Raw genomic sequence first — 27,709 nt, 5'->3', positions numbered from 1 at the left:
ATAACTTTTAATTTAATAATTGGATCGATGAAATTCAACATACACTATGAGTTATCGAGCAAAGTAACTTTACTAAGAGTTATTTTATGAATTATTTGATTCCTCCTCTCTCTCTCTCTCTCTATATATATATATATATATATATTTAAAATTTTATTGATTATCTTTTTTAATATATGATTGTCAATTTTTGTCAAAAATTCTTACATTTTCGACAAATATAAATTTGTTAGAAATATTCCATCAGTAATATAATTTTTCCTACGAATTTTTTTCCATCAAAAATATAAATTTTATGACAGATTTATATCTGTCGAAAATTACCAATGGATAAATCCGTCAAAAATTATCGACGATCCGTCAGAAATTACCGATAAATATATCGGTTGAAAATATAAATTTTCTGATAGATTTATATCCGTCAGAAATTATTCGTTGAAAATATAAATTTTTTGACAAATTTGTATCTATAAAAAATTACCAACGAATATATCCGTCGGAAATATAAATTTTCTGAAGATTTGTATCCATCGAAAATTATCTGTCAGTAATATAACTTTTCTTACGAATTTTTTTTTCGTTGATAAAATCCATCGGAAATATAAATTTTTCAACAAATTTGTATCCGTCGGAAATTATCCTTCGGTAATTTGCATTTTCTTGTAGTGATTTCAATATTATTCTTTCCAATTGTTTTCAAAATCAAAGTCCCATATCGAGTAAAAAAAATGTCACATAGGTTATTTTGCAACATTTTTTGAAAAATGTTATTATAATTGCTTCTAAAATCAAAAGTCTCACATTGAGTAAAAAAAATATATTTCTCTCATCTCTAATTGTTACTCATAATTAAAGTCTCACATCGAATAAATGAATGACTCATAAAAAATATATATAATCATATAGTTATACTTAAGATAAATGAATTTTGATAGTTGATATATAATTAGTGATGACTAATTAAAAATGTTTTTAATCTTCTCTTAAAGAAGTCCTAGGAGTTTAAGAGGCATAAAAATATAATAATTGATAGTAATATCTAAATAAAAATTAATAATTATTCTATAAAATTAACAAAAATTTAGCAACATCATTAAAATGTTACAAAAATACTACTTTGATGACATTTAAAAAATGTTGCCTAATTATGTAAAAATGTTATTAAAATTTTTTACAACATGAAGTATATACAACATTTGGTAATATATTGCCAAAGCAACATTTGACAGGGAAAGTATATTTAAGAATTATTTTTCTTAATGGTGCTTAAATAATAAATATTTATTCAAAAAAATTGATGGGTCCTATTGTATGTCGAATAAAATGCAGTATAATTCCATGTAGTATACCAACTCATGCCCTGGCCTCAAGAAAACCACATGGTGAAACAAGCAACGTATCAGATGCTATGTTACTAACAAGAAGGCAAGTATAAGAACTCCGCCAAACTAGGGGGAATTTTGATCACTATGGCTTATACCAATCCTATCATTACAGATTTTTGTTAGAGACAGAGAAACAAACATCCACAAAGTAAGAAAAGAAAGAAACATGAATCTTAATGGAACGCCTAAAAAACCTTCTAGTAGTGTGACCAAACAGCACTCTCCTTCTGTCACAACCAGAATTGTGAATAATTTAAATCCTATATGCCAAGCCACCCAACAGTTAACTCTCAAGGGGAAGTTTGTGATCACATACAACCAAAGCAAATCAATACCTGGAAAATTGGTTTGTGTTCAGATTTATAGTGGGACTGATGTGGATCCTGGTAAGTACACCTTCTAATTTACATTTTACATACTATAACATTAATTGGTCAATGATCCTTTTATCACGAGAAATAATCACTCATTTTTGTTAACTTTATGAGATAGATTTTGAAAATAAGCAAGCATTTATCCATAAAAGCTGAACCAAACATGTGCTATAAATTTTAATCTATTATTTTTGTGTTGTAATTTAATCTTGGCAAAAATTTCCTTACATATAATCTCTTTATTATCTTTTGTTATCTGGAAAACGTATCAGGAGTAATGAGCTTTAATAATTTACATAATTATGGTAGTAAATTTCAAAATTATAATTTTTTTATTGTATAAAAAATTAGTTTCTAGGTGTGATTTCAAGAGAAGAATGATGTATTTATTTTCATGATCTCTAAATATATAAAGTAAAACGTAAACACAAAATTCAAATACCGATATCGATACTATCCTATTCTATAAAAAGAAGAAACAAATCCTAAAATAATAAAAAGAAATTAAATCTAAATATTTCAAATATAAATAACATGTTCTTAAAAATAACTAAATTATTCCCTCTTTTTAAACTAAACATATTTAAACAAAATCTCAACAAGATGATGAAGAGCTATGTGGAAAATACAAAGACTAGATTATGATTATTTAAAAATAAGAAAACAAATGAAAAATGGATGATATTTAGGAGAAAAAAAATATTCAAATCATTCTTCTTGTTTTACTATTAAATTTAGAAGGAGAAAATATGAAGACTGGTACAAATTGCATGGTTTACTATTATATTTTCAGGATATGTTTCAACACAGGAAACATAATGTTTTCAACTTTGTGTTGCATTGGACAGAGACTGGTAAAGGGAAGTTGAGCGAGAAAGCCTATTTCAAATCGGGTGAGAGCATTAAACATAGCCATGATGCACAAACCATGACATATAAAATTAAGATACATGTTGACTTGCATTTTGGGACTCCAAGAGCTTTTGTGATTCAAAACCAGCATAAGAAGAAATTCTTCCTTCAGTCTGCATCTATTGAGACTTCTAACACTCGCATCATTCACTTTGATTGCAATTCCTGGATATATCCTATCAAGAAGACCAAATACGATAGACTCTTCTTCTCTAATAGAGTATGTCATATCTATTATTTTCCGGTTAAACTAATCATTTGGTTCATATAGGAGACACTTACGACCCAATGGTGGTAAGACCTATCTTGAGACACGAGATCAACTTGGTACTTTCAAGATCGATTCTTGTTAATGTTAAAATAATGTTGGTTCAACAGAATTCAAATCTTGCAAGTGTAAAATAGTTTTTAGTTGTTAGTTTTAGAACAATGCGTAAACTATGTCCATGAATTAACTAAACAAGGTTGCTTAGTTGGTGGAAAGTGGTGTAACGCATAGAGTGTGAAATAGAGAAAACAGAAGATGAGAAAGTATTTCCCAAATGTTTCTGTTTTGGGTTTTTAAAACACCCATTCTGGAAACAGTTTTCAAAACTTGAGATTTTGAATGAGTTGCTAAGTTGTGTGGAATGCTTTTAGAAAATAGTTTATGAAACCAAAATAAGAAGGGAATCAAATAGGCCCTTAGTTTCTCTAAGTTTTAGTCCCTCTATAAGCCTTGAAAGGGACTAAAAGGGACTGAGGATTGAGGACTGACTCTGAAATGAGTGTCACTTATAGGGACCAAATGATTGGCTTAACCTTCTTTTCTTGTTTTAGTGACAACTTTTGTGTTACATGAAATTGCATTCCTATGTGATCATGACAGTGCTACCTTCCAAGTCAGACACCAAGTTCACTAGTGGAACTAAGAAAGGAGGAGCTTGATAGATTGAAGGGTAACGGAATGGGAGAAAGAAAGGAATGGGAAAGAATCTATGACTATGACTACTATAATGACCTTGGTGATCCTGACAAAGGTCCAGACCACCTTAGACCTGTCCTCGGTGGCTCAAGGCTGTATCCATATCCTCGTAGAGGAAGAACAGGTCGAAAACATAGTACAGCAGGTACATAATTTACTTTTCCCTTAAATTCAGTTCAAGGTAGAAATCATTCTTGGGATGAACCATGCTTTAACACACTTGGTTTAAGGTTGGTTAAGTTTATGAGGAACTTTTGAATCAAAGGTGGATACACCCTTACTTTCTCACTTTAAAAGAGTGGAATCTCTTAGAAAATACATTCGTTTTACAGTCTAGGCTTAACATTTCAAATTCCATCCTCTGATTTGGTAATTTCTGCCTTGCGTTTGTGATTGGAGGACCCCAGTGGAAAATGAACCTAAGTAAGAATATAGTCCTTAGAAATTAAAGGGTATGTGTTTCATCATGTCTGCAAAATAATCTAGCAGCTTTTTGAGTTGATTCTCATTCCTTCATTCTTATGTCTCCATGGAAAATGTTAGGTCCATCAAGTGAGATCCGGCCACAACCAATGAACTTTAACATATATGTTCCATCAGATGAGAGATTTGGCCCCAACAAAATGAAGGAGTTGAAATCAAATTGTGTCCATGCTATGGGACATTTTTTATCACCAAAGTCAGAATTATATCCACGACAAAATTCTGCAAATTTTCAATCTTTGGAAGAGATACTTGACATGTTCTCTAGCAATAGGAACCAGACAATAGAGGGATGGATGATAGAAAACTTGAAGAAACTAATACCTGTTGAGCACTTAAAGGAAATAACTCAAGCAATCAAGGAAAACCGCGGGCAATTACCTATCCCTCAAATCATATCTGGTAAAAAAGTCTTTATACCATTTGTATGTAAATATTTCAGTTAGTCAGATGCAATTTTAGTTAGTTTAGGAGATCAATTGTATAATAAAGTCTTAGGTGGCAAAGGTAACTCATTAGAAAATTGTACATTTGGTCTCCCAGTTTTTACCCCTTAAATTGAAGAAAAGACAATTTGTGTTCTATCAGAGCTACTAACTATGCTAAATTATTTTATGACATTGTTTTCTGAGATATTTTTCTTTTCAGAAAATGAATGGGCTTGGAAAGATGATATGGAGTTTGGACGGCAAATGCTTGCAGGAACTCACCCCACCAGAATCCAGTGCTTAATGGTATTATGGTACTTCGTACACTTATGAAGTAGGCTTTAGAAATAATATGCTATGTTATAGATGTATAATAGAGCCATTCTGATCTTGCCTTCATCTCCTTAGGAGAACAAGAGGATCACGTATTGGAGTGGAAGTCATAGGTTAAACATCCATTATAGACACAAATAAGTAAAAGCAAAACAGTGAAACTATTTGTTTAAACTTAAAATTAAGTGTTTCTAAACAAATATTTTTAAGAAAACTAATTCTTTAAGAATCAGACAGAAGTTGCTTCTTAAAAAAACCAAAAAAAAAAAAAACTGTTTACTTAAAAAAAAAAAAAAAAGTTTAGACAAACATTAAAAAAAAAAAAGTGTTTATTTTACTAAAAAGCACTTTTAGAAAAAAAAATAAAAATTAAACAAACTGATCCATTACTTTAGAAATAGTTGTACAGCATTGTTGAACAAAGTATAATGATATATTTTTCTACATTACACAGTGACTTGAAATATTATATTTGGATATAGAAGAAATTCATAACATGCTTCATTAGTACAATACTGATACTATTATGTTCTTCATCTCTTGCAGTAAGCACACAACCTGATTGAAATTATTGTTTCATAATTTTTCTCTTTAGAGGGTTTCAAGATTAACACTAGAAGCAAATTAAAGGTTGCAAATAATCTGCCACAATTAAAATTTTCTTTGACCAAAGCATGAAGGACAAATTACAACTTAAACTATGAAGTGATTGTTGATTTAACCATCCTGGGAACATCAGCTATAACGTTGCATACTTGCATCTGACACCCAACCAAAGAGTTTCATTATCCATGCTGTTAATAAGCAGGGACGGAGCCAGGATTTCAATACTGGGGGGCCGAGAATTGGAATGATCAAATGAGGCGCTACATTTTTTTTAAAAAAAAAAAATTCCAAAGTGATACCACATAGCAGGCCGTACCAGAAGTCCAAAAGTTGAATAAAAAAATAAATTTGGGTTATTCATTTAATTATACATATGAGTTTATATTAAAAATAGGGGGTGCCATATAGTAATATATATGTATATAAAAAAAAATTAAAATTGTTGGGGGGCCGTGGCACCCGTAGGTCCCCCCTTGGCTCCATCCTTGTTAATAAGCTATATTATAATAAGCAGTTTCAACCTCGACATCTTAGAATGTAGGAATGAAATGAAAAACAACAATATTGGTAAAAACATGTTCCAAAAACAATGATACATTTATTGATTCTAAAATAAATTCTGAACTGATCAGGTTAAGATGAGTGTACCGGCCAAAGTTTAGAAATCAAAATTCTTGCTTGCATATAATGACCCTGAAAGAATATACAACGCGTGTATGTAATACATCATAGTTTTCTCACCGTCTTAAAGTTTATTTAGAAAAATTACATGGCAAATGAGTTTCAGTTCAGCTTTAGCGTGATGGCCAGGCTTCATCACTACAGCAACAAAACCAGTCTAATGATTGTTAGTTCTGTAGTCGTGTAATCAAAATTGTACTTAGACTCAATTTTTGCTAATTTTTGTTGGTTTCAATTTTCCTTTCAGACATTCCCACCTCAAAACAAATTCGGAATAGATAGTTCAATTAAACAATCAATCATAGAACAGAAGCTAGAAGGATGGACACTTTCACAAGTAAGTAACAAAAGTCCGAAAATTTTGACATTTGAGATGATCAATTTTTCTTTTCCACTTCTCCTGGGAGATATTAAATAATCTGGAAGTAGTAAATACTCATTTTAGTCAAAATGTTTACTCTATTCCATTTTCTTTAACCTTCCACGAACTCAGAAATTAAAAAATTAAAATGAAATTTGTTAATCTTATTAAGCACTGTTCAAACAATATGTAAAATGGTTCAGATATGTGCCACAGGAATCACTTAAAGTGTAAGTCATGAGATGAATAGTTACGTCGTGATCTTTATGTACAAATCTTGCTAAGCAGGTCAAACTTAGAAACCTTCTGTGTTTTTATTTTTTTATTATCTTCTTTTCATTATAGGTTAGTTGTGGAAATCTTAAAAAAAAATATAGAAATATTGTAACTTGTAGAGAAATTGAGAGATCAAAATTGAAAAGGAAAAATTGTGTTTTAAATACTTAAAAGAGAATGCCTATGTTTAGACTTGCAAACAATTTGAAAATCCTGAAAATCTAATTTGCAAACTTACTTGAGATTAGTCATTAGCAAAATTCATGGATATTAAATAAATTAGAAAAAAACAATTAGGTGGTTTTGAATTACATGATCTCTAATTGGTATCTATATGACATATAATTAAATGTTATTAATTTTCTTCTCATAAATTTAAAAAGAAAACTTAAATTCATGACATGTAGAGATTGATTGAGACCATAAACATTTGGTGGTCATGAACTATCTAATAATTTTTCTAAATTAGAGAAGAACAATAGATGTATTAGATAGAATGGATTGAAACATAGTATCATTCCGTTCCAACCTATTTTAAACAATATGTTAAAAACATTTAACATAGTATTGTTCCACTCCATCTCAGTCTATCAATTCAAACACCACTTAAAACTTTCTGCATGCATGTAATATTTATAGTAGCAAAACTTTTAAAGCATCTTAGCTTAATTGACTGGTAGTTTATGGTCCTTTTTCTTCAATGGGATGTCATTTATTTGTTGTCCTCTTTCCTTACAAAATTCTGTAGGCAATGGAACAGGGAAGAATATTCATATTGGACCACCATGACTATCTCATTCCATATTTGAACAGAATAAATGCAAATGGGGTATGTGCTTATGCATCCAGGACTCTACTATTCTTAAGGAGTGATGGCATGCTTAAGCCATTGACAATAGAACTTAGCTTGCCTGGCCCATCTCCTCACCTTGAAATCAATAGAGTTTTTCTTCCAGCCAAGCAGGGAACACAAGCAGCACTTTGGCAACTTGCTAAAGCTCATGTTTTAGCTAATGATGCTGTTTACCATCAACTAATTAGCCATTGGTGAGTTAAAATCTTTCTGCAACCGCAGTTACTAAAGTTCCTGTGCTAATATCTCAGTTTTTACTCGACATATATTCTAGAAAAATGTTTGTTTTACATTACCTTTTTTTTTTTTTTTTTATCAAAATAAAGCGACACAGTGAGAAGAAAGAAAAGAAAAAAGGATTTCTTTTGATAGATATAAAGGTTAAGTATGTAAAAGAGTGAAGTGGATTAATTATGTTTTAAGGTTTTTTGCCCTTTTCTGTTATCTAATTTAAGGTGCATCATCAGGATTTGTAAAAATGGTTGTGCTTTACCTTTTCTAATATTGATTTCTGGCATTCTTCTTGGTTGCATTACACATAGGAACAATGCTAGAGGCTAATGAATATTTCTTGAGTTTGTCAATGAAATTAAATCCAAGGACACTTTGTATGTTGAATCATTGAGCCTTCAAAAGCTACAGAAATATTGTTTTATCAGAGAAAACAATGAACTGTAAAGAAATTAAGTAATTCACACGCAAAACAAAAAAATAAAATAAAAGGGAATGCATGGGATAACAAGAAAGAAAAAAAAAAAGAATAAATAGAAACTCTTTAACAACTAATACTTTCTCTACTTCCACGTTACTTTTGGCATTTTAAGTATTCTGTAATGAAAACTTTTGCAGGTTATACACCCATGCAGTTGTTGAACCATTTATCATTGCCACCAAAAGAAGGCTAAGTGTTATGCATCCTATACACCGGTTGTTGAATCCTCATTTCAAAGACACCATGCACATAAATGCCTTGGCAAGACTCATCCTTATAAACTCAGGAGGAATTCTTGAGCGAATATTATTTCCTGGTGAAATCTGCATGCAGATATCTAGTGACCTCTATAAGGAATGGAGATTCAATGAACAAGGACTTCCTGATGATCTACTCAAAAGGTACATCAGCAACTGCCAACTTTTTTTACAATTTTTAAACTTTCATAATAAAAATTGTGATTCGTAAAAAAATTGTTAATTTGATTATTTGGGTCCTATACGTGACACTCGTTTATGTAGAAAAAAAATAAGAGAGACGAGGTAATACTAATGTTGTGGGTGAACGTAGCAACTCATTGTATTTTTTATTGAATAAGAGATGACCTTTAAATAGCCATTTTACAACGTACTGAACTAACAAGAAGATAATAAAATATCTTATCAAATCAAAACTTATCAAAAAACTATCTTATCTAATCTGAAACAAAATAACTCAAAAGATAAATCAAATAATTCCAGATAACTTAAATCGGATATCTCGGATATCTCGGAATCTCTAGAAATTTAAGATTTTCCAACAAAACTCCCCCATAATCTTAAATTTCTCCTTCTTCTTTCATTCCGAGTAACTTTCTTAACTTCTGAAATGTTGTTGTCGGCAATGGTTTTGTAAAGATATCGGCTACTTGCTCTTTACTTCCTACGTGTTCGAGCTCCACGCTTCCTTCTTTCACCTTTTCCCTGATGAAATGAAATCGGACGTCGATGTGCTTGCTTCTTTCGTGATTGATTGGATTCTTGGCTAGCTCGATTGCCGACCTGTTGTCTACTCGGATCAACACTTTCTCAGCTTTCATAATTTCCAGTTTTCTTAGCAAGTTTCTAAGCCAAATTGCATGTTGGACACTCCAAGATGCTGCTACATACTCGGCTTCACACGTTGATAGAGCTACGATTGGTTGTTTCTTTGATAGCCAAGTGAAAGCCGAGTTTCCCATGAAGAATACGTACCCAGCTGTGCTTTTCCGATCATCCACATCTCCACACCAATCACTGTCCGAGTACCCAATAAGTCGGTAGTTGTCCGACTTAGTGAAACACAGTCCAAGTGACATCGTCACCTTCACATACCTTAGTATTCTCTTTAATGCTTTCCAATGAGAATACCTCGGATCCTCCATAAAGTGGCTTGCAATTCCCACACTTAGCATCAGGTCGTGTCTTGTACTTGTCAGATACCTTAGACTTCCGATTAGGCTTCGGTACCTGCTTGCATCAACTCTTTCAGCCTCTCCATTTTTAGATAACTTCGTTCCAGGTTCCATGGGAGTAGAAACTGGATTGCAATTCAGCATCTTTGCCTTGCTCAAAATCTCCTCGGCATACCTCTTTTGGGACACAAAAATACCTGTTGCTCTTTGGTCCACCTCTAAACCCAGAAAGTACTTCATGATGCCCAAATCGGTCATCTCAAACTCCCTCTTCATCACTTCTTTAAACTCCTCAACTAGCTCAGCTTTGCTTCCCATGAATATCAAGTCATCCACGTATAGAGCAACGAACAATATATCTCCTTTGCACTTCTTTAAATAGAGAGCATGTTCATACGGACATTGTTCATAACCATTTCTCTTGAAGTAGGTGTCTATTCTCTCATTCCATGCTCGAGGAGCTTGCTTCAAACCGTACAAAGCCTTTTTGAGCTTCAGCACTTTCTTCTCTTCACCTCTCCTCATGTACCCTAGAGTTTGCTCCACGTGGACTTCTTCCTCCAACACCCCATTCAAGAATGCTGACTTCACGTCCATTTGTTGTATCTTCCATCCATTCTGAGCTGCTAAGGACAGTAGTAATCGAATCGTTTCCATCCTTGTCACGGGTGCAAAAACTTCATCATAATCAATGCCTTTCTGCTGTTTATAACCCCTCGCCACAAGACGAGCTTTGTAGCGCTCCACTTCGCCATTTGCATTTGTCTTCCTTTTGTATACCCACTTCAAACCAATTGGCCGAGCTCCTGTGGGTAAATCTGTCAGCTTCCACGTCTCACTCTTCTCAATTGATCCGATCTCCTCATCCATTGCTTTCTTCCATCTCTCATCAAGTACCGCCTCTTCAAACTTTATATCTTCTGTTCCTGTCAATAGACACACTACATGTAACTCGTCAGTAGAGTTGTAGATGTCTTGCTCCTTTGCTTTGTACTCGGACAAGCTCGGAAAACTTGTTCTTGAATGCTTTCCGAGTACACAAAACTTCTTGTCAAACTTATCACCACGCAGTCCGTGCACCAACTCCTTCCTTGATAACTCGACCAAACCTCCAAAGTTTAAATGCCCAAGACGAGAATGCCTCATTATTGCTTCATCCTTCACGTCCAGCTTTAAACACTTATTTTGAATGATGTTCAGCTTCAGTTTATACATCCGATTCTTTTTCATCTCCACTCGGGCTATTAAACGATCATGCTTGTCCTTCAAATAAAGCACTCGATCCTTCATCAGAACCGAGTTGCCTTTCTCCATCATCTGCCTCATGCTTAAGATGTTGCTCTTAAGTTCGGGAACGTAGTAGACATTTCTTATTTCTCCAACTCGTCCATCCTTCTGCATAAACTTGATGGTTCCATGCCCTTTTACCGCAACCTTGGAATCATCTCCAAATGACACGAATCCAGCCTTCACCTTGATGAGTTCGTTGAAGAAACTCTCTTCTCCACACATATGATTGCTCGCCCCAGTGTCCAAATACCAAACCGAGTTGTTTAAGCAACTCGAATCAAGCTCGGCTTCTGACTTCTCATCTGAGCTTGGAAGCTCAACTACTGATCTCTCCACGCAACTCAAGTTTAGCTCATCCTCGGAGGCACAACTCGGACGTAGCTTGGTCTCCGAGCTCTGCGTCATCATCAAAATTCCTGCTTCCTCGTCCTCTTCTTCTGTGAGAAGATTCTTCTCTTTCTCTTCACTTCGGCTTTTAGCTCGGCAATACTTTGCTATGTGACCGTATTTGCCATAGTTGTAGCAATTTGCCGATCTGCATTCTTTTGCGTAGTGGCCAAGTTTGCCACACTTATAACATTCCACCTCGGACCTCGGCTGACTTCCTTGGCTACGATCACCTCGTCCTTGTCCACCTCCATGATCACCTCGTCCTCTACCTCGTCCTTGATCACCTCGTCCTTGTCCACTTGATCTTCGGCCCTGGGTGTTCCGAGTTTCATTCAAATCAAGTTGCGCTTGTAATGCTTGATCAAGAGTACCCTTCATCTTCCTCCTCCTTTGTTCATGGGCTTCTAGTGACCCAGCGAGCTCTTCCACTGAGAGAACTGACAAGTCCTTTGACTCCTCAATTACGCATGCAATACTCTCGAAATCATTTGTTAATGATCTCAAGATTTTCTCCACAATTCAACTTGCTGGCATTGGCTCCCCATTCCTTCCGAGTTGGTTAGCCAACTTCTCCACCCGAGTTATGTACTCGGATACTTGTTCCTTATCCTCCATCTTCAAACACTCAAACTCTCCTCGGAGAGTTTGAAGTCGGATCTGTTGTTAAGATTTTTAAATAGGCAAGCGCACCCAAGTCTCTGTAGTAAAAATAAAAGGTTGTCGAACCTCAGGGACTTGTGAGATAACTTAGATTTCTATTATATTAGTTGATGCTTATAAATTTAAAACTGGAATAGTTACACATATTCAAATTTGAGATATATGATTTTCCAACTTCAAGAAACCAAAGAGTAATTTGATTTAAAGAAACAGATATAAGAAACAGTTGGGATTTGATTTCATCAATCTCCCTCCTATGTATTCCTATTGATTCTTTCTAAAATTTCCATTACTCATTGTTATTGCATTCTCTATTTTCATTCAAACCCAATCCCTTGGCATAAGAAATTCTGGGATATTCAACTCAATGAATGATTCCTCACTTCATTTAGTTCAATATTCCGCATTACGAATCAGAACTTGTTACAACTATTAAGATCAAGACCATCCCTGGCTCTTAAAAATAATAGGTGATTTGACTCAAGTCTAGATCCAGAAAATGTTTTCCAACTAAATTCTAAATCCAAAATCAAAGATAAGTGATCAGTTTATCTAAGCATTAAGAATGGAATACAAATCACTAACAAAGGGTAACAGATCATATATATATATGAATCAAAGAGAAATACATAGGAGTTTGATGACTACATCAATCCCAAACTTAGAGATTAGCTCTCCATATTACAAGAAATCACCAAGTTACAAGTTGAGAGGTAGAAGAAGAAGATCCTTTGAAGATTCGCGTTCCCACGAGCTCCAGAGTACTCTGTTTTTTTCTTCCTCTCGTGTCAGTCTCCACTTTCTCTCTCTTTCTTTCCTTATATATGAAAACAGAGTAAGCAAGAGAGATATGAATCCGCTCAGCGCCTCGAAACGGCTGAGCGGATTGAGAGTTCTTCACCATGAAGAAACCTGAATTCTTCACCATGAAGGAACCTAGGCGCTGAGCGCCTTTTATTCGCTGAGCGGATAGGAGGCAGAGAGCACCTTCACATTTCTGGATGAAATCCGCTGAGCGGATTGGAAATGGCTGAGCGGATTGGAGGCAGAGAGCATTCCTTTTCTTCCAGGGACCAATTCGCTGAGCGGATATGATCCGCTGAGCGCCTTCATTGTGGAAACTCTCTGTTCTTATTCCGCTGAGCGCCTCAGAATGGCTGAGCCATTCTTCTCCAGGTTTCAACTCCTACAAAATAAGCACAAAATTAGATCAAAGGCTTCCTATTCTATGTGCTAACATTGATCAAGAGTATCTCTTTGATTCCATGCCTATATAAATCAAAATAACATTAATAACAACACAAAAACTATTAGATAAGTGTCTCAAATGAATGTTAAATCAAGCTAATTAGACACTTATCAAACTACCCCCAACTTAGAAATTTGTTTGTCCTCAAACAACAATCTTCGTTGAGAATAATATGACTGACTCATCTTTCCAGTGAATACAAAAGTTTCACCCAACAAATATATCAATACATTTTTCATGATTTCACAGAATACAATGAACTTATTTTTCAAAATCCAGTGAGTGATTGCTACAACAATTGATACCCAATTGATGACAAACATTGTGAACCTCAAGCACACTCAAGGAAAATATCCAATCATCTTCCATTGTTTTCAGCCAAGAGCACTCAAATTTCCTCACTAGTGTATAACTCTCTTAGTATATTGTGCAGATGAGTGTTTCTCTCCTTTCATGCACCAAACAAGCTAAGTCTGATTTGTTACCTGTCTCTCACAAGTCTATTGTTAAGACTAAGCATGAATTACTAAGGACTTAAGAGGGTTGTAACATGGCCTGGCTATCAGAGATTTGGTTTTTCTTTGGGAATCTGATCTGAAAGCCTGTTTGACAAGAGACATTCTCACTCATATGGTTAATCAAATCCTTGCTCTAGCTTGAATTCTCTTGATTCTTTATACCTCATCCCTCTTTGAATGACTTACTGGTTCGTTCTCTTTTGAAATATTGCACAAATTAATGGAATGATAACAAGGAACCTTGATTACAAAATTAACTCAATTTTTTTTTTTTTTAAGATTTTTTTTTATATATATATATATTTTTTTTTAAGAGATATACATAATAATACACTGTAATAGAGATATACAATCCAGCTTCAACCACATGATCTCTCCATGCAAACTACCCCCAACTTGGTTCAAACCCACTTGTTTCATAAAAATGTCTCTTACCAACAAGGCTAAGGACAATCATGGTTTTCCATTTTGAGCTTAGGGGTTCTGTTTAAGGTCAGATTTTATGTTCAAGGATTCATGGGTTGGCTTTTTTTTTTTTTGGCTACTGGTTAAATTAAACAACTGCCTTAGAAATTTCATGCATAGCATAACTGTAACTAATGAGAGACTCAAACAAAACTGACCGCATGAATTAGTGATGACTCTCCAAGATTGTATTTTAACTATTTGGCTCACTCACTCACACGGTTTGGTTAAGTGCCCTAACATCAACAACTTTAGAATCATTTCAACTTCACTTGAACAAACTTGAAGCACACAATCAAAGTCAAAATTGTAACCACTTGTGCAACAATGTAACTTCCCAGATTAGAAAATATTGATCATTGAAAACTTGGAATCATAAATTTGCACTTTCTAGAAAAATTTGTCAGTTGAGTTAAACCAAAGCAAGCAACTAATGTATCCAAAATAATATGCACAATACTGATAATAAATAAAACGAAACAAAATAAACTGCACAAAAACCCTCAGATGTCCTCATCATCATGGTCATCTCCTTCAGCTCCATCTCCTCCTTCTTGCTCCTGCTCATCCTCTCCTCCTTCAAAATGTGGACTGTCCCCAGGCCAATAAAAGTGTTGCTGAAATGCCTCTGGGGATGGCCATTGGAAAGGAGGGCCACCCTGAAACTGTTGCTGATGGGCATGATACATGCTAGTGTTGAGTGACATCAGTGCCAGATGGTTGGCCAGATTCTGCTGCTCTATGTGATGAAAGTGTGCAGCCATGAAGTCCTGAGCAGGTACTTGGGAAGAAGAAGAGCCTTGCCCATGCCTCTGGGGTCGAGGTTGTGAAGCATCTCCATGCTGCTCACTTTTGCAATGTATTTTAATATATGCAGCATTGATGGGAGGTCGGAGAGCTTTATTTAAATTGCCAGGCAAACGAGAACCACTGAATAAACATAGCCCAGTAATTAAACCTGGAAAGCCCAAAGGTCTAGAAACACCTGTTGAAGACGGAGAAGATAACACGATCTTGTGTATTTCATCTGAAATAATTGTAGGTATATCCACCTCTGTCTTTTGCAAAATAGAATAAAGAAGTGTTGCTCTGGGCATGTTTAGATCAGATATGTGGGTGATGCAGTACACATTACAATATAGGAGATTCTGCCAGATACGTGCAGTGGTAGTCAAGTTCTTCCTAAGGAATGAAACTGGGTTACCTGTGAGTCCCACTGTGTATGTACATCCAGGCAAACATAACAGCTTAGCCATTTTGTCCGCATTAAAAGCATGGGCTTTCTTCAATCGGCCAAATTCATCCAAACCATCACCTCCTATAACATCACGACTACCCAAATACTGTTGAATGGCATCCCTAGAATAACTGACCACAGCGCCTCTGACCCAGCTGTTTCTAGTTTGATCAGTCCTCTGGAGCGGGTAAGCATTGGCATAAAACTCCTTGATGATCTCTTCATTATATTTCTTTTCAGGAGTAGCCAATTTGTTCCATTTCCTGCGAGTCAGCTCCCTTTGGAAGTCCATATATTCTCCAGCTTCCAACTCCACCCGTCTTTCAGCAACTATTTGGCGAGGCTCCAACTCAGTATATCGCTGCTGCTTAGTTTTGGTCATGAATCTGTTCCTGTCCAAACGGATTGAAGCCACAGGTGAATGGGTAGGCTCCTCAGTGTCAGAATCATGTGGAGGAGGATTTGAAGAAGCAGCCCCCTTCCTCTTTTTACTGGCTGAAATCTCATGAGTGGGTCTTGATTTTCCCATCTGCAATTCATTCAGAACAAGAGCAAACCATAAATGTTAGACAATTTCAGTTAATTCATGCAATAAAAGAACATGAGATTCTGCATTCCATCCGCTCAGCGCCTCTTATCCGCTGAGCGCTTTAAGCCATCAAGGGTTTCTGACCTCTATCCGCTTAGCGCTTTGGAAGCGCTAAGCGCCTTGCTCCAGAAGTTGAAACTGAACTATCATTTTTAAAACCCATGGCTATGGAACCCACGCCAAAATATACTTAAAACTTAACAATGTATGGCAGTGAAATTCAAACCCTGATTTTGGAATGCAGAGAGTTATGCCCCTAACATATAAGGTACGAACCTGAATGCAGCAATTTCAAACCCTAGACATATATCTTTAAAAGCAAACCATTGGATTACAAAATTTCAAGAACAAAATAATAACCAAATCCTAACTAACATAAATAGGGCAAAGCAGCAGAATGTATTTCATGAATAACAACCAAGGGTTGGCGCAAAAGAAGAATGTATATGAGCATACCTGGGATTTGAGATGATGATTTTGGAAGCACACAAAAGACTAAGGAATCAGAAGAACTTGAGAGCAAGTGAGAATAAAAATAGCAAGAGGGAGGAGGAAAGGCTCTTTCAATGTTTAGAATAGGAAAGGGCTGAGTGGGTTTTAATTCAAATGAAGGCTCAAACCCGTAACTCATCCGCTCAGCGCTTGGGAAGCGCTGAGCGCTTTGGCTCCAGAGAGATCACTAACCCCAGGCGCTGAGCGCCTTAATTTCGCTGAGCCAATTGGCTCCAGAGAGTTCTAGGGGTTTTCTCCTTCCAGGCGCTGAGCGCATCCCAGGCGCTGAGCGCCTTGCCTCCAGAACCCCTCCTCATATGAGGCGCTGAGCGCCTATCAAGCGCTGAGCGCCTGACCTCCAGGGACTCATCTGATTATTGACTGATATAAAGGGCTGAGCCACTCAGAGGGGCTGAGCCACTGAGTCCTGGATCAGAAATTATACAATTCTTATTCTAGCTCAGTTTTGATCCCAAATTCCTTAATATTCTTCCTTTACTCCATCAAAACAAACACACATTGAACATCAAAGAAAATGCATAATCTAACACAATATTCTTGAATTTATTTTAAGCATTAAATTCTAAACTCACTCCCTAAAACATCACACATATGAGATTAAACATGCAATACTAAATAATCAAACCACTTTTAAAAACATAACGTCTGGGTTGCCTCCCAGCAAGCGCTTCTTTATTGTCATTAGCTTGACACTTCTTGAAGTCATGGATCAATGAGATGAGTGACATTGGTGAGTTGCTCAATATCACCACCCAAGTATGGCTTAATTCTTTGGCCATTCACCATCCAAGATCTTCCAGAGTTTGGTTCTTCCAATTCTACTGCCCCATATGGCTTAACTGATTTGATGACAAAAGGGCCTGACCATTTGGACTTGAGTTTTCCAGGGAATAATCTCAACCTGGAATTGAACAATAACACCTGTTGACCTGGTTGGAAGTTTCTCTGGATAATTTTTCTATCATGATAAGACTTGACCTTGCTTTTATAAATCCGTGATGATTCATAGGCTTGTAACCGCATCTCTTCAAGCTCATGTAACTGGAGCTTTCTCTTTTCACCTGCAGCTTTCAAATCAAAATTCAATGCTTTCAATGCCCAATAGGCCTTATGCTCCAACTCAACTGGAAGATGACAGGCTTTCCCATAGACAAGCTGAAATGGAGAAAGTCCAATTGGAGTTTTGTATGCTGTCCTGTAAGCCCACAATGTGTCATCCAATTTCAAAGACCAATCTTTTCTTGAACTGGCTACAGTCTTTTCTAAAATTTTCTTCAACTCCCTATTGGAAACCTCTGCCTGTCCATTCGTTTGGGGATGGTAAGGTGTAGCTACCTTGTGTCTCACACCATAGTGCTGCAACACATTCTTCAGCTGTGTGTTACAGAAATGAGAACCACCATCACTAATGAGCACTCTCGGTGTTCCAAATCGAGTAAAGATGTTCTTCTTCAAGAACTTGATCACCGTTCGTGCATCAGCCTTCTGAGTTGCTAAAGCTTCCACCCATTTAGAAACATAGTCCACAGCAACCAGAATGTACTCATTGGAATAAGAGGAAGGAAGTGGTCCTACAAAGTCAATTCCCCAGCAGTCAAACACTTCGATTTCAAGAATATTTTGCAATGGTAACTCATGCCTTTTGGAAATTCCACCAGTTCTCTGACATTTATCACAATTCTTGCAATGTTCATGAGAATCCTTAAAGATAGTAGGCCAGTAGAATCCAGACTGGAGAATCTTTGCTGCTGTGCGATCTCCATTGTAGTGACCTCCATAGGGTGAATTGTGACAGTGCCACAAGATATCCTTGACCTCTGTACCTGAAACACACCTTCTTAACAAACCATCAGCACCAATCTTAAATAAATAAGGATCATCCCACACATAATAAGTAGCATCCTTTAAGAATTTCTTTCTTTGCTGCCAATTAAAATCTTCTGGAATGACCCCGGCTGCTTTAAAATTTGCCATATCGGCAAACCAAGGTCGTTCCTGCACCAAGAATAATTTTTCATCTGGAAATTCTTCATAGATTGCACTTTCAAGTATGGTCACCTCATCATTTTCCAATCTGGAAAGGTGGTCTGCAATTTGGTTTTCACAGCCTTTCTTGTCCTTTATCTCTAAATCAAATTCCTGTAACAATAAAATCCATCTTATTAACCTTGGCTTGGAATCAGATTTAGTTAACAAATACTTGATTGCTGCATGGTCAGTAAACACAGTAATTTTTGAGCCAATCAAATAAGAACGAAATTTTTCAAGTGCATACACTATTGCAAGTAATTCTTTTTCTGTGGTTGCATAATTCATTTGAGTTTCATTCAAAACTTTACTCGCATAATGTATGGCATGAAAAATTTTGTTTTTCCTTTGTCCTAGTACAGCACCTACTGCATAATCACTCGCATCACACATTAATTCAAAACCAAAATTCCAATCCGGACTAGTGATTATGGGTGCCGAACACAGTTTTTGTTTCAAAAGTGAGAAAGCAGCCAAGCAATTATCATCAAAATTAAATTTAACATCTTTAACAAGGAGATTGCTAAGCGGTTTGACGATCTTTGAGAAATCTTGGATGAAACGCCTATAGAATCCAGCATGTCCAAGAAAGCTTCGAATCCCTTTTACATTTGTTGGTGGAGGAAGCTTAGAGATGACTTCCACTTTAGCTGGATCCACCTCGATACCTTTCTCAGAGATCTTGTGGCCAAGCACTATTCCTTCAGTCACCATAAAATGACATTTCTCCCAATTAAGCACCAAATTAGTTTCAACACACCGCCTCAGTACAGTGTTGAGATTCTCTAAACATGTATCAAATGATGCTCCAAACACAGAAAAATCATCCATGAAAATCTCAATACACTTCTCAACAAGATCAGAAAAGATGGCCAACATGCACCTTTGAAATGTGGCTGGTGCGTTACATAATCCAAATGGCATTTTCCTATATGCAAACACACCAAAAGGACATGTAAATGTTGTCTTTTCTTGGTCCTTCGGATCCACTGCTATCTGATTATAACCAGAATAACCATCCAAAAAACAGTAGTATGCCTTACCTGCCAACCTTTCTAACATCTGGTCCATGAAGGGTAATGGGAAATGATCCTTCCTTGTGGCCTGGTTTAGTTTCCGGTAATCAATACACATCCGCCAACCAGTGACTGTCCGTGTAGGGATCAATTCATTCTTATCATTCACCACGACCGTCATACCTCCCTTCTTAGGAACCACCTGAACAGGACTAACCCATGCACTATCGGAGATAGGGTAAATCATGCCAGCTTCAAGCAACTTAATCACCTCTTTTCTGACCACCTCCTTCATTGTTGGATTGAGGCGCCTTTGAGGTTGTGCTACAGGCCTATAATCCTGTTCCATCAAGATCCGGTGCATACAATATGAAGGGCTAATACCTTTCAAGTCTGACAGCGTCCAACCGATAGCTCCTTCATTAGCCTTCAGAACTTCAATTAGCTTCTTTTCCTCCTCAACAGATAGGGAACTATTGATTATAACTGGTTTGCCACCATTTGCTTCAAGAAAGACATACTTGAGATGGCTTGGCAATTGCTTCAACTCTAATTTCTGAGGTTGAAACTTTTCCTCCTTGTTTAAATCTTGAACACTTGTTGAACTAGGAGAAATTTCCTTTGCTTTGTCCAGCTCTTCCAAACACTTCTGTATTTCTTTTTCATCCTCCTCATTGATTTCACTGACTGCATTAACCAGTGCTTTCTCTAATGGTGTAGCTACTGAGAATGACTTTTGAGCTTCCATACACAGCTCATCAATCACATCCACTCTGAAGCAGCCTGACTTATCACTTGGATGTTTCATGGCTTCAAATACATTAAAATTCACTTCATCATCCTGAACTCTAACCTTGAGTTTGCCATCATCAACATCAATAATGACCTTGGCTGTCTTCATGAATGGTCGTCCTAAAATAAGAGGAACTTCAGAATCTTCCTCCATATCCATGATAACAAAATCAACTGGGAACCAAAACTTATCAACTTTCACCAAGAGGTCTTCAACAATACCATGAGGATACTTTATGGATCTATCAGCCAGCTGCAGGGTCATCCTGGTAGGTCTCACCTCTACTTGGCCTATCCTCTGTAACATAGACAAAGGCATCAGATTGATACTGGCTCCTAAGTCCAACAATGCCTTCCCCAGAGAAACATTGCCAATAGTGACTGGCAAAGTAAAACTCCCTAGGTCTCTAGACTTTTGTGGAAGTGACTTCTGAATTATAGCACTGCAACCTGCCTCTAGCTCCACTGTTCCATCTTCACTCAACTTCCTCTTTTTTGTCAGAAGCTCTTTCATAAACCTTGCATAAGATGGCATCTGTTCCAAGGCCTCTGCAAAAGGTATGTTGATCTGTAACCGCTTGATTATATCAAGGAACCTTGCAAATTGTCGTTCCTTGTCTTTCTTTGACGGAGCATGTGGGTAAGGTAAATTCTTCACAGGAGGAGGCCTAACAACTTCTTTCCCTTTCTTCTTACTCTCCTCCTTCACCTCTCCATCTCTACTCTCATTTTTTTGACTTTCTATTTTATTTTTTTCATTTTTGTCAGCCTCATTATTCAACTCCACTCCTTTCTCACTTTCTAACTCAACTCCACTCTTTTTTTCTTCTTCTCCACCATTATTGTCTCTCAAATTATCACCAATCCCTTTTCCTATCACAGTGCCTCTCCTAGTTGTAATTGACTGACAATGCTCTTTAGGATTGACTTGTGTATTAGCTGAAAAATTTTTGCTTTGTTGATCTGCCAATTGCTTGGCTAGCTGCCCCACTTGAACCTCCAGGTTTCTGATAGACGCTTCAGTGTTTTTCTGGTTAGTTGTGGAAACCTGCATAAATTGTGTAAGAGCATCCTCCATTTTTGACAACCTATCTGGCTGATAAGAAGACTGATTTTGATATGGCTTTTGTGGAGGTTGCCTTTGTGATGGTCCTGCTTCTTGTTTCCACCCAGAGTACTGATTTTGATTATTTCTCCAGCCTTGATTCTGATTATAGTTACCAGAGAAATTCCCTTGCCTTCCTGGATTGTTCATATAATTAACTTCCTCCTCCTGTTCTGATTCAGATATAGAACATTGCCCATTTGGATGATCACCTGCACAAAAATCACATCTCATTACTTGTTGAGAGCGTGAAGATGATCCTACTTGAAGTTTGGACATCTGTTTCCTTATCTCTTCCATCTGCTGAGAAAGAAGCTTATTCTGAGCCAGAATTGCATTTTGAGTATCCAATTCTAGAATTCCCCGTTTGGAAGGTTGGCTCCTGTCATGGTGAGCTTGGTAATCACTGGCTGCCAAAGCATCAATAATAGTGATTGCTTCCCCAGAATCTTTCATCATCATAGAACCACCTGCAGAAGCATCCAATAACATCTTTGTTTGAGGCCTTAACCCATTACAGAACATGTTGAGTTGTGCAACATCATCAAACCCATGATTTGGGCATTTCCTCAGCAAGGATTTATATCTCTCCCAGGCCTCACACAAAGGTTCATCAGCGCCTTGAGAAAATGTTGCAATTGCTGATTTGGCACTTATATATCTAGAAGGAGGAAAGAATCTAGCTAAGAACTTCCTTTCTACGTCCTCCCATCTAGTTAGGCTCTGATTTGGATGAGCCTGCAACCATGTCTTCGCTTTTCCTGTCAAAGAGAAGGGAAATAATCTCAAGTAGACCGCTTCTTCATCTTCTCCAGGAATGCCCATAGTGCCAATAAGCTCATAGAAAGTTGACAGATGTGTGTAGGGATCTTCATGGTCCATCCCTGCAAATTGATTGGTAGTGATGAGAGATAATAATGCTGGTTTCATCCCCACCCCCTTAGCTGGTCTAGCTATACTGGAAAAGTGCCTAGGACCCAATTGATGATTGTATTCTCCAAGGAGTCTCCTTGGCTGATGATGAGGTCCATGACCACCTGGTCCTTCTTCAGCCATTGATTCAGAATTAAAGTGTTGAGCTGAAACTGAAGTGGAAGTACCCTCCTGTTCCCGTCTCTCCTGTTCAAGCTTCCTTTGTCGCCTTCTTCTGCTATTATTTTTCCTAGCTGTTTTCTCAATCTCTGGATCAAATAACAGCTGCTCAGCGGGAATTTTTCCTCGCATACAAAGACTGACTTAAACAGAAAAGTTAGAACAACAGGTAAAGAATATATTCAACAAAATGAAAACTAAACAATATATACAATAAGCTCCAACTAGTACAATAGAAATCACAACTATCTTGACACAAGTCCCCGGCAACGGCGCCAAGAAACTTGTTAAGATTTTTAAATAGGCAAGCGCACCCAAGTCTCTGTAGTAAAAATAAAAGGTTGTCGAACCTCAGGGACTTGTGAGATAACTTAGATTTCTATTATATTAGTTGATGCTTATAAATTTAAAACTGGAATAGTTACACATATTCAAATTTGAGATATATGATTTTCCAACTTCAAGAAACCAAAGAGTAATTTGATTTAAAGAAAACAGATATAAGAAACAGTTGGGATTTGATTTCATCAATCTCCCTCCTATGTATTCCTATTGATTCTTTCTAAAATTTCCATTACTCATTGTTATTGCATTCTCTATTTTCATTCAAACCCAATCCCTTGGCATAAGAAATTCTGGGATATTCAACTCAATGAATGATTCCTCACTTCATTTAGTTCAATATTCCGCATTACGAATCAGAACTTGTTACAACTATTAAGATCAAGACCATCCCTGGCTCTTAAAAATAATAGGTGATTTGACTCAAGTCTAGATCCAGAAAATGTTTTCCAACTAAATTCTAAATCCAAAATCAAAGATAAGTGATCAGTTTATCTAAGCATTAAGAATGGAATACAAATCACTAACAAAGGGTAACAGATCATATATATATATGAATCAAAGAGAAATACATAGGAGTTTGATGACTACATCAATCCCAAACTTAGAGATTAGCTCTCCATATTACAAGAAATCACCAAGTTACAAGTTGAGAGGTAGAAGAAGAAGATCCTTTGAAGATTCGCGTTCCCACGAACTCCAGAGTACTCTGTTTTTTTCTTCCTCTCATGTCAGTCTCCACTTTCTCTCTCTTTCTTTCCTTATATATGAAAACAGAGTAAGCAAGAGAGATATGAATCCGCTCAGCGCCTCGAAACGGCTGAGCGGATTGAGAGTTCTTCACCATGAAGAAACCTGAATTCTTCACCATGAAGGAACCTAGGCGCTGAGCGCCTTTTATTCGCTGAGCGGATAGGAGGCAGAGAGCACCTTCACATTTCTGGATGAAATCCGCTGAGCGGATTGGAAATGGCTGAGCGGATTGGAGGCAGAGAGCATTCCTTTTCTTCCAGGGACCAATTCGCTGAGCGGATATGATCCGCTGAGCGCCTTCATTGTGGAAACTCTCTGTTCTTATTCCGCTGAGCGCCTCAGAATGGCTGAGCCATTCTTCTCCAGGTTTCAACTCCTACAAAATAAGCACAAAATTAGATCAAAGGCTTCCTATTCTATGTGCTAACATTGATCAAGAGTATCTCTTTGATTCCATGCCTATATAAATCAAAATAACATTAATAACAACACAAAAACTATTAGATAAGTGTCTCAAATGAATGTTAAATCAAGCTAATTAGACACTTATCATCTGTCTGACACGGTGGTTACCTCTGTGCGCAACCTCCAAGATCTTCCATGCTTCCTTTGAAGATGCAGCGTTTGCAATCTTCTCGAAGCCTGACTCATCCACGGCATTGTACAAAAAATACAAAGCCGATTTGTCCTTCACTCGTGTCTTTTCCAATGCGGCAATCTGAGCCACAGATTGGTCTTCGTCCTCCTCGGGTTCTTGAAACCCCTTCTCCACTATATCCCATAGACTTTGGGAACCCAACAGGGTCTTCATCTGTAAACACCAATTATCATAATTGATTTTCTTTGACAGTTGTGGTACGGTCATTCCATTAACAACCTTCGCCATTACTCTCTCTTTCTTCTTTCCTCCCCTTCACAGGCGCACACTATTTTCCTCTCACACTCGGCACTCAGAGCATAAAGCTCTGATACCAATTTGTAGAAAAAAAATAAGAGAGACGAGGTAATACTAATGTTGTGGGTGAACGTAGCAACTCACTGTATTTTTTATTGAATAAGAGATGACCTTTAAATAGCCATTTTACAACGTACTGAACTAACAAGAAGATAATAAAATATCTTATCAAATCAAAACTTATCAAAAAACTATCTTATCTAATCTGAAACAAAATAACTCAAAAGATAAATCAAATAATTCCAGATAACTTAAATCGGATATCTCGGATATCTCGGATATCTCGGATATCTCGGAATCTCTAGAAATTTAAGATTTTCCAACAATTTAAGAATCAAATCCTGTATGAAAAGATAGTAAATAACTAATTTAATAGAGGGTCTGATAGAGTCAAATATCTAACTTAAGGTTAAATTATTCATTTGATCCCTATAATCGTCCTCATCTTAAGTTTTAGTTCCTATACAAAAAAGGTAAAAAAAAAAATGTTTTATTCCCTACACAGTTTTTTGTACGAGTTTATCATCATTAGAAAGTTTTTGTAGCGGTTTTATACTTCTAGAAACTTTTCTAGTGTCAATGACAAGAATCAAAATTTAATTTTTATGCATGTGCAAGGACTAAAACTTACATTGTCTCAAATAGAGATTAAAACCTAAAATGGAGACAACTAAATATATCAAGTAAATTGTTTAACCTTAATTTAGCCTAAGAAAAATGCAAATGTGAAAAAGAGGTGCAATAAAAGGGGTGAGAAAATATCATGTTTCTAATACTTTGACTGTTCACATTCATGCATGTTCTAATCCAACAACAATTAATTTTGCAGGGGCATGGCTGTAGAAGATACAGACAAGAATAACCCCACTGGGATTCAGGTTCTGTTGCTGGACTATCCCTATGCCACTGATGGACTTGAAATATGGGTTGCCATTAAAGAGTGGGTCAAAGAATTCTGCTCATTCTTCTACAAAGACGATGAGGCCATTGAGGCTGATATTGAACTTCAAGCCTGGTGGTCAGAGATTAGAACACAAGGCCACAGTGACAAACACAATGACACATGGTGGTACCAAATGACAACACTCTCAAACCTTGTGGAGGCATTGACAACCCTCATATGGATTGCTTCTGCCAAGCATGCATCTCTAAACTATGGCCAATATGCATACAATGGTTTCCCTCCAAACCGCCCCACACTATGCAGGAAGTTTGTCCCTCAAGAAGGGACAGTGGAGTTTGGTGAGTTCCTCAAGGACCCAGATAAGTTCTTCCTCAAGATGCTACCTGATAGGTTTGAGATGAGCCTTGCAGTGGCATTGGTGGATGTGCTCTCAAGGCACACTTGTGATGAAGTCTACTTGGGTTGCCAGCAATCACCAGGGTGGATAGACAATGAGGTGATTCAGAATAGGTTTGCTGAGTTCAAACAAGAACTAAAGGAGATTCAAACAAGGATCATGCAAAGGAATAGGGACCCAAAGCTTAAGAATAGACGTGGCCCTGCAAACATTGAGTACACTCTCTTGTACCCTGACACATCTAGTTCTGCTGCCTCAACAACAGGAAGGGGGATAACAAGTAGCATATCTATTTGACTTATTTTTATTGCTTTTTGTGCAACAAAGTGTGCTTTTGTTGATGGATAAAACTTAGATTCATTTGATTAAGAGTTTTAGGTGTGTTATCTAATTAAAATTAGAGTTTCAATCTATAAGTAGAACTAATATCTAATGAAAATCTTTATTACATTAATTACAGTGAAACTCTAATTTTGGTGGAAAATTATAACACTAAAAATAATTCAAAAACTGTAAGTTTTGTTTGTTGATGATAATAGTTCTATACAACAAGAGGAACTAAACGTGAAAGGAATAACAAGCAACAAATTCGAACAAATCTTGTGAATGAGCTTTTATTTTCTGAGGAAATAATCATTTCTTGAAAAAAAAATTCAAGATTCACACAAATACGTGAAGTATTTAAACTTACTAATTGCATAAGTGCGTGTTTAGTTCTACGTACAGAGCTCTTAAGCTCTTGACTCAGGTAAAAAAACATGAAAATGAGAAGTTAATATTCCTTACTTTTCTATCAAATTGACCTGAATTTGTTAAAAAACGTGGATCAATCACACGAATCCAAACACGCACTAAGAATCATCACAATTTCTTCGGAAAAGCTAATTAAATTTTACTTGGGCATTATGTTTTTGAAGTCTTATTAAGATATTCCATTCTCTCGCAACTCACTTTCATTTGATTTTTTTCTCTCTCTGCATTTTTCATTACCTTACATATAACATCTATTATTTATCCTAAATACCTTTTTTTATAATCTCTCTTCTTCCACCTTAATCCACCCAAAATAGTCGAACATTTATATTTTTTCTATGATTTTAGCATGACAGTTTTTCTTGTCCGCTTAATTGCGTTTTTTTGTCCCTTACACAATCTTGAAAATTTTGTCTCTTGTTATAACTTACACCATTCAAACTACTAAAGTACATAACATTTTTTTTTCTCTTAATTTATAAAATATTGCAAATGTTGCTCCATTTTCTTAAACCGATGTGGCAATTTAAGTTGGTAGGGGCAAAATTGTGACATTTTTTCAAACTGAGAGAAAAAAAAAATTGCCATAAAATTATTTCAAGAGAAAATTTGCAGATGTGAAGTGATGAAGACGAACCTCTTCTTACGCGCCTTTCAGTGTCAGTTGTTGAATCCGACAAAAACCCGATATGAAGGTCGAAACCTTCAACGACGGCAAAACCGCAACTATAAGTGCAACTCGTTCATGTAAATCTGATTTTTGTACCAATAGTTTTGTCAACGTGGAATTTTTAAAATTTTGGTCCACTATTAATGAAAGGAGAGATACCTTAAAAGTGAAACAATTGTAGAAGTCAGAAA

The 27,709-nt window shown here is 36.4% G+C and overlaps 2 protein-coding genes across 3 annotated transcripts; one reads left to right on the top strand and one right to left on the bottom strand.

The window, feature by feature from the left end:
• The first annotated feature begins 1,327 nt into the window (after positions 1–1,327).
• On the top strand, positions 1,328–26,553 carry LOC109810207 (linoleate 9S-lipoxygenase). The gene is made up of 9 exons (XM_083070912.1): positions 1,328–1,771; positions 2,608–2,891; positions 3,540–3,780; positions 4,179–4,520; positions 4,767–4,852; positions 6,414–6,503; positions 7,552–7,850; positions 8,506–8,769; positions 25,624–26,553. Exons 1-9 carry the CDS (start codon positions 1,552–1,554, stop codon positions 26,390–26,392), a joined length of 2,595 nt encoding a protein of 864 aa, XP_082927038.1. The 5' UTR covers positions 1,328–1,551; the 3' UTR covers positions 26,393–26,553.
• Positions 23,623–27,605, bottom strand: LOC145955761 (uncharacterized). Of its 2 annotated transcripts, none has more exons than XR_014432454.1 (2): positions 27,486–27,605; positions 23,623–24,215 (listed from the first exon to the last, which is right to left on the bottom strand). XR_014432454.1 is itself a non-coding variant. In XM_083070913.1 (2 exons), the coding sequence occupies exons 1-2, from the start codon at positions 24,723–24,725 to the stop codon at positions 24,178–24,180; spliced, it is 351 nt and encodes a 116-aa protein (XP_082927039.1). In that variant the 5' UTR covers positions 24,726–25,649; the 3' UTR covers positions 23,623–24,177. The 2 variants fall into 2 exon arrangements, 1 of the variants encoding a protein (XP_082927039.1); XM_083070913.1 differs by lacking the exon at positions 27,486–27,605 and adding an exon at positions 24,413–25,649.
• Positions 27,606–27,709: the final 104 nt, after the last annotated feature.

The sequence above is a fragment of the Cajanus cajan genome, chromosome 3 (genome assembly GCF_000230855.2).
Source record: "Cajanus cajan strain Asha chromosome 3, NIPB_CcT2T_4, whole genome shotgun sequence".
NCBI classification, from domain to species: Eukaryota; Viridiplantae; Streptophyta; class Magnoliopsida; order Fabales; family Fabaceae; genus Cajanus; species Cajanus cajan.
Note: the sequence above shows the minus strand (reverse complement) of the source record. Positions and strands in the feature narration are given on the sequence as shown.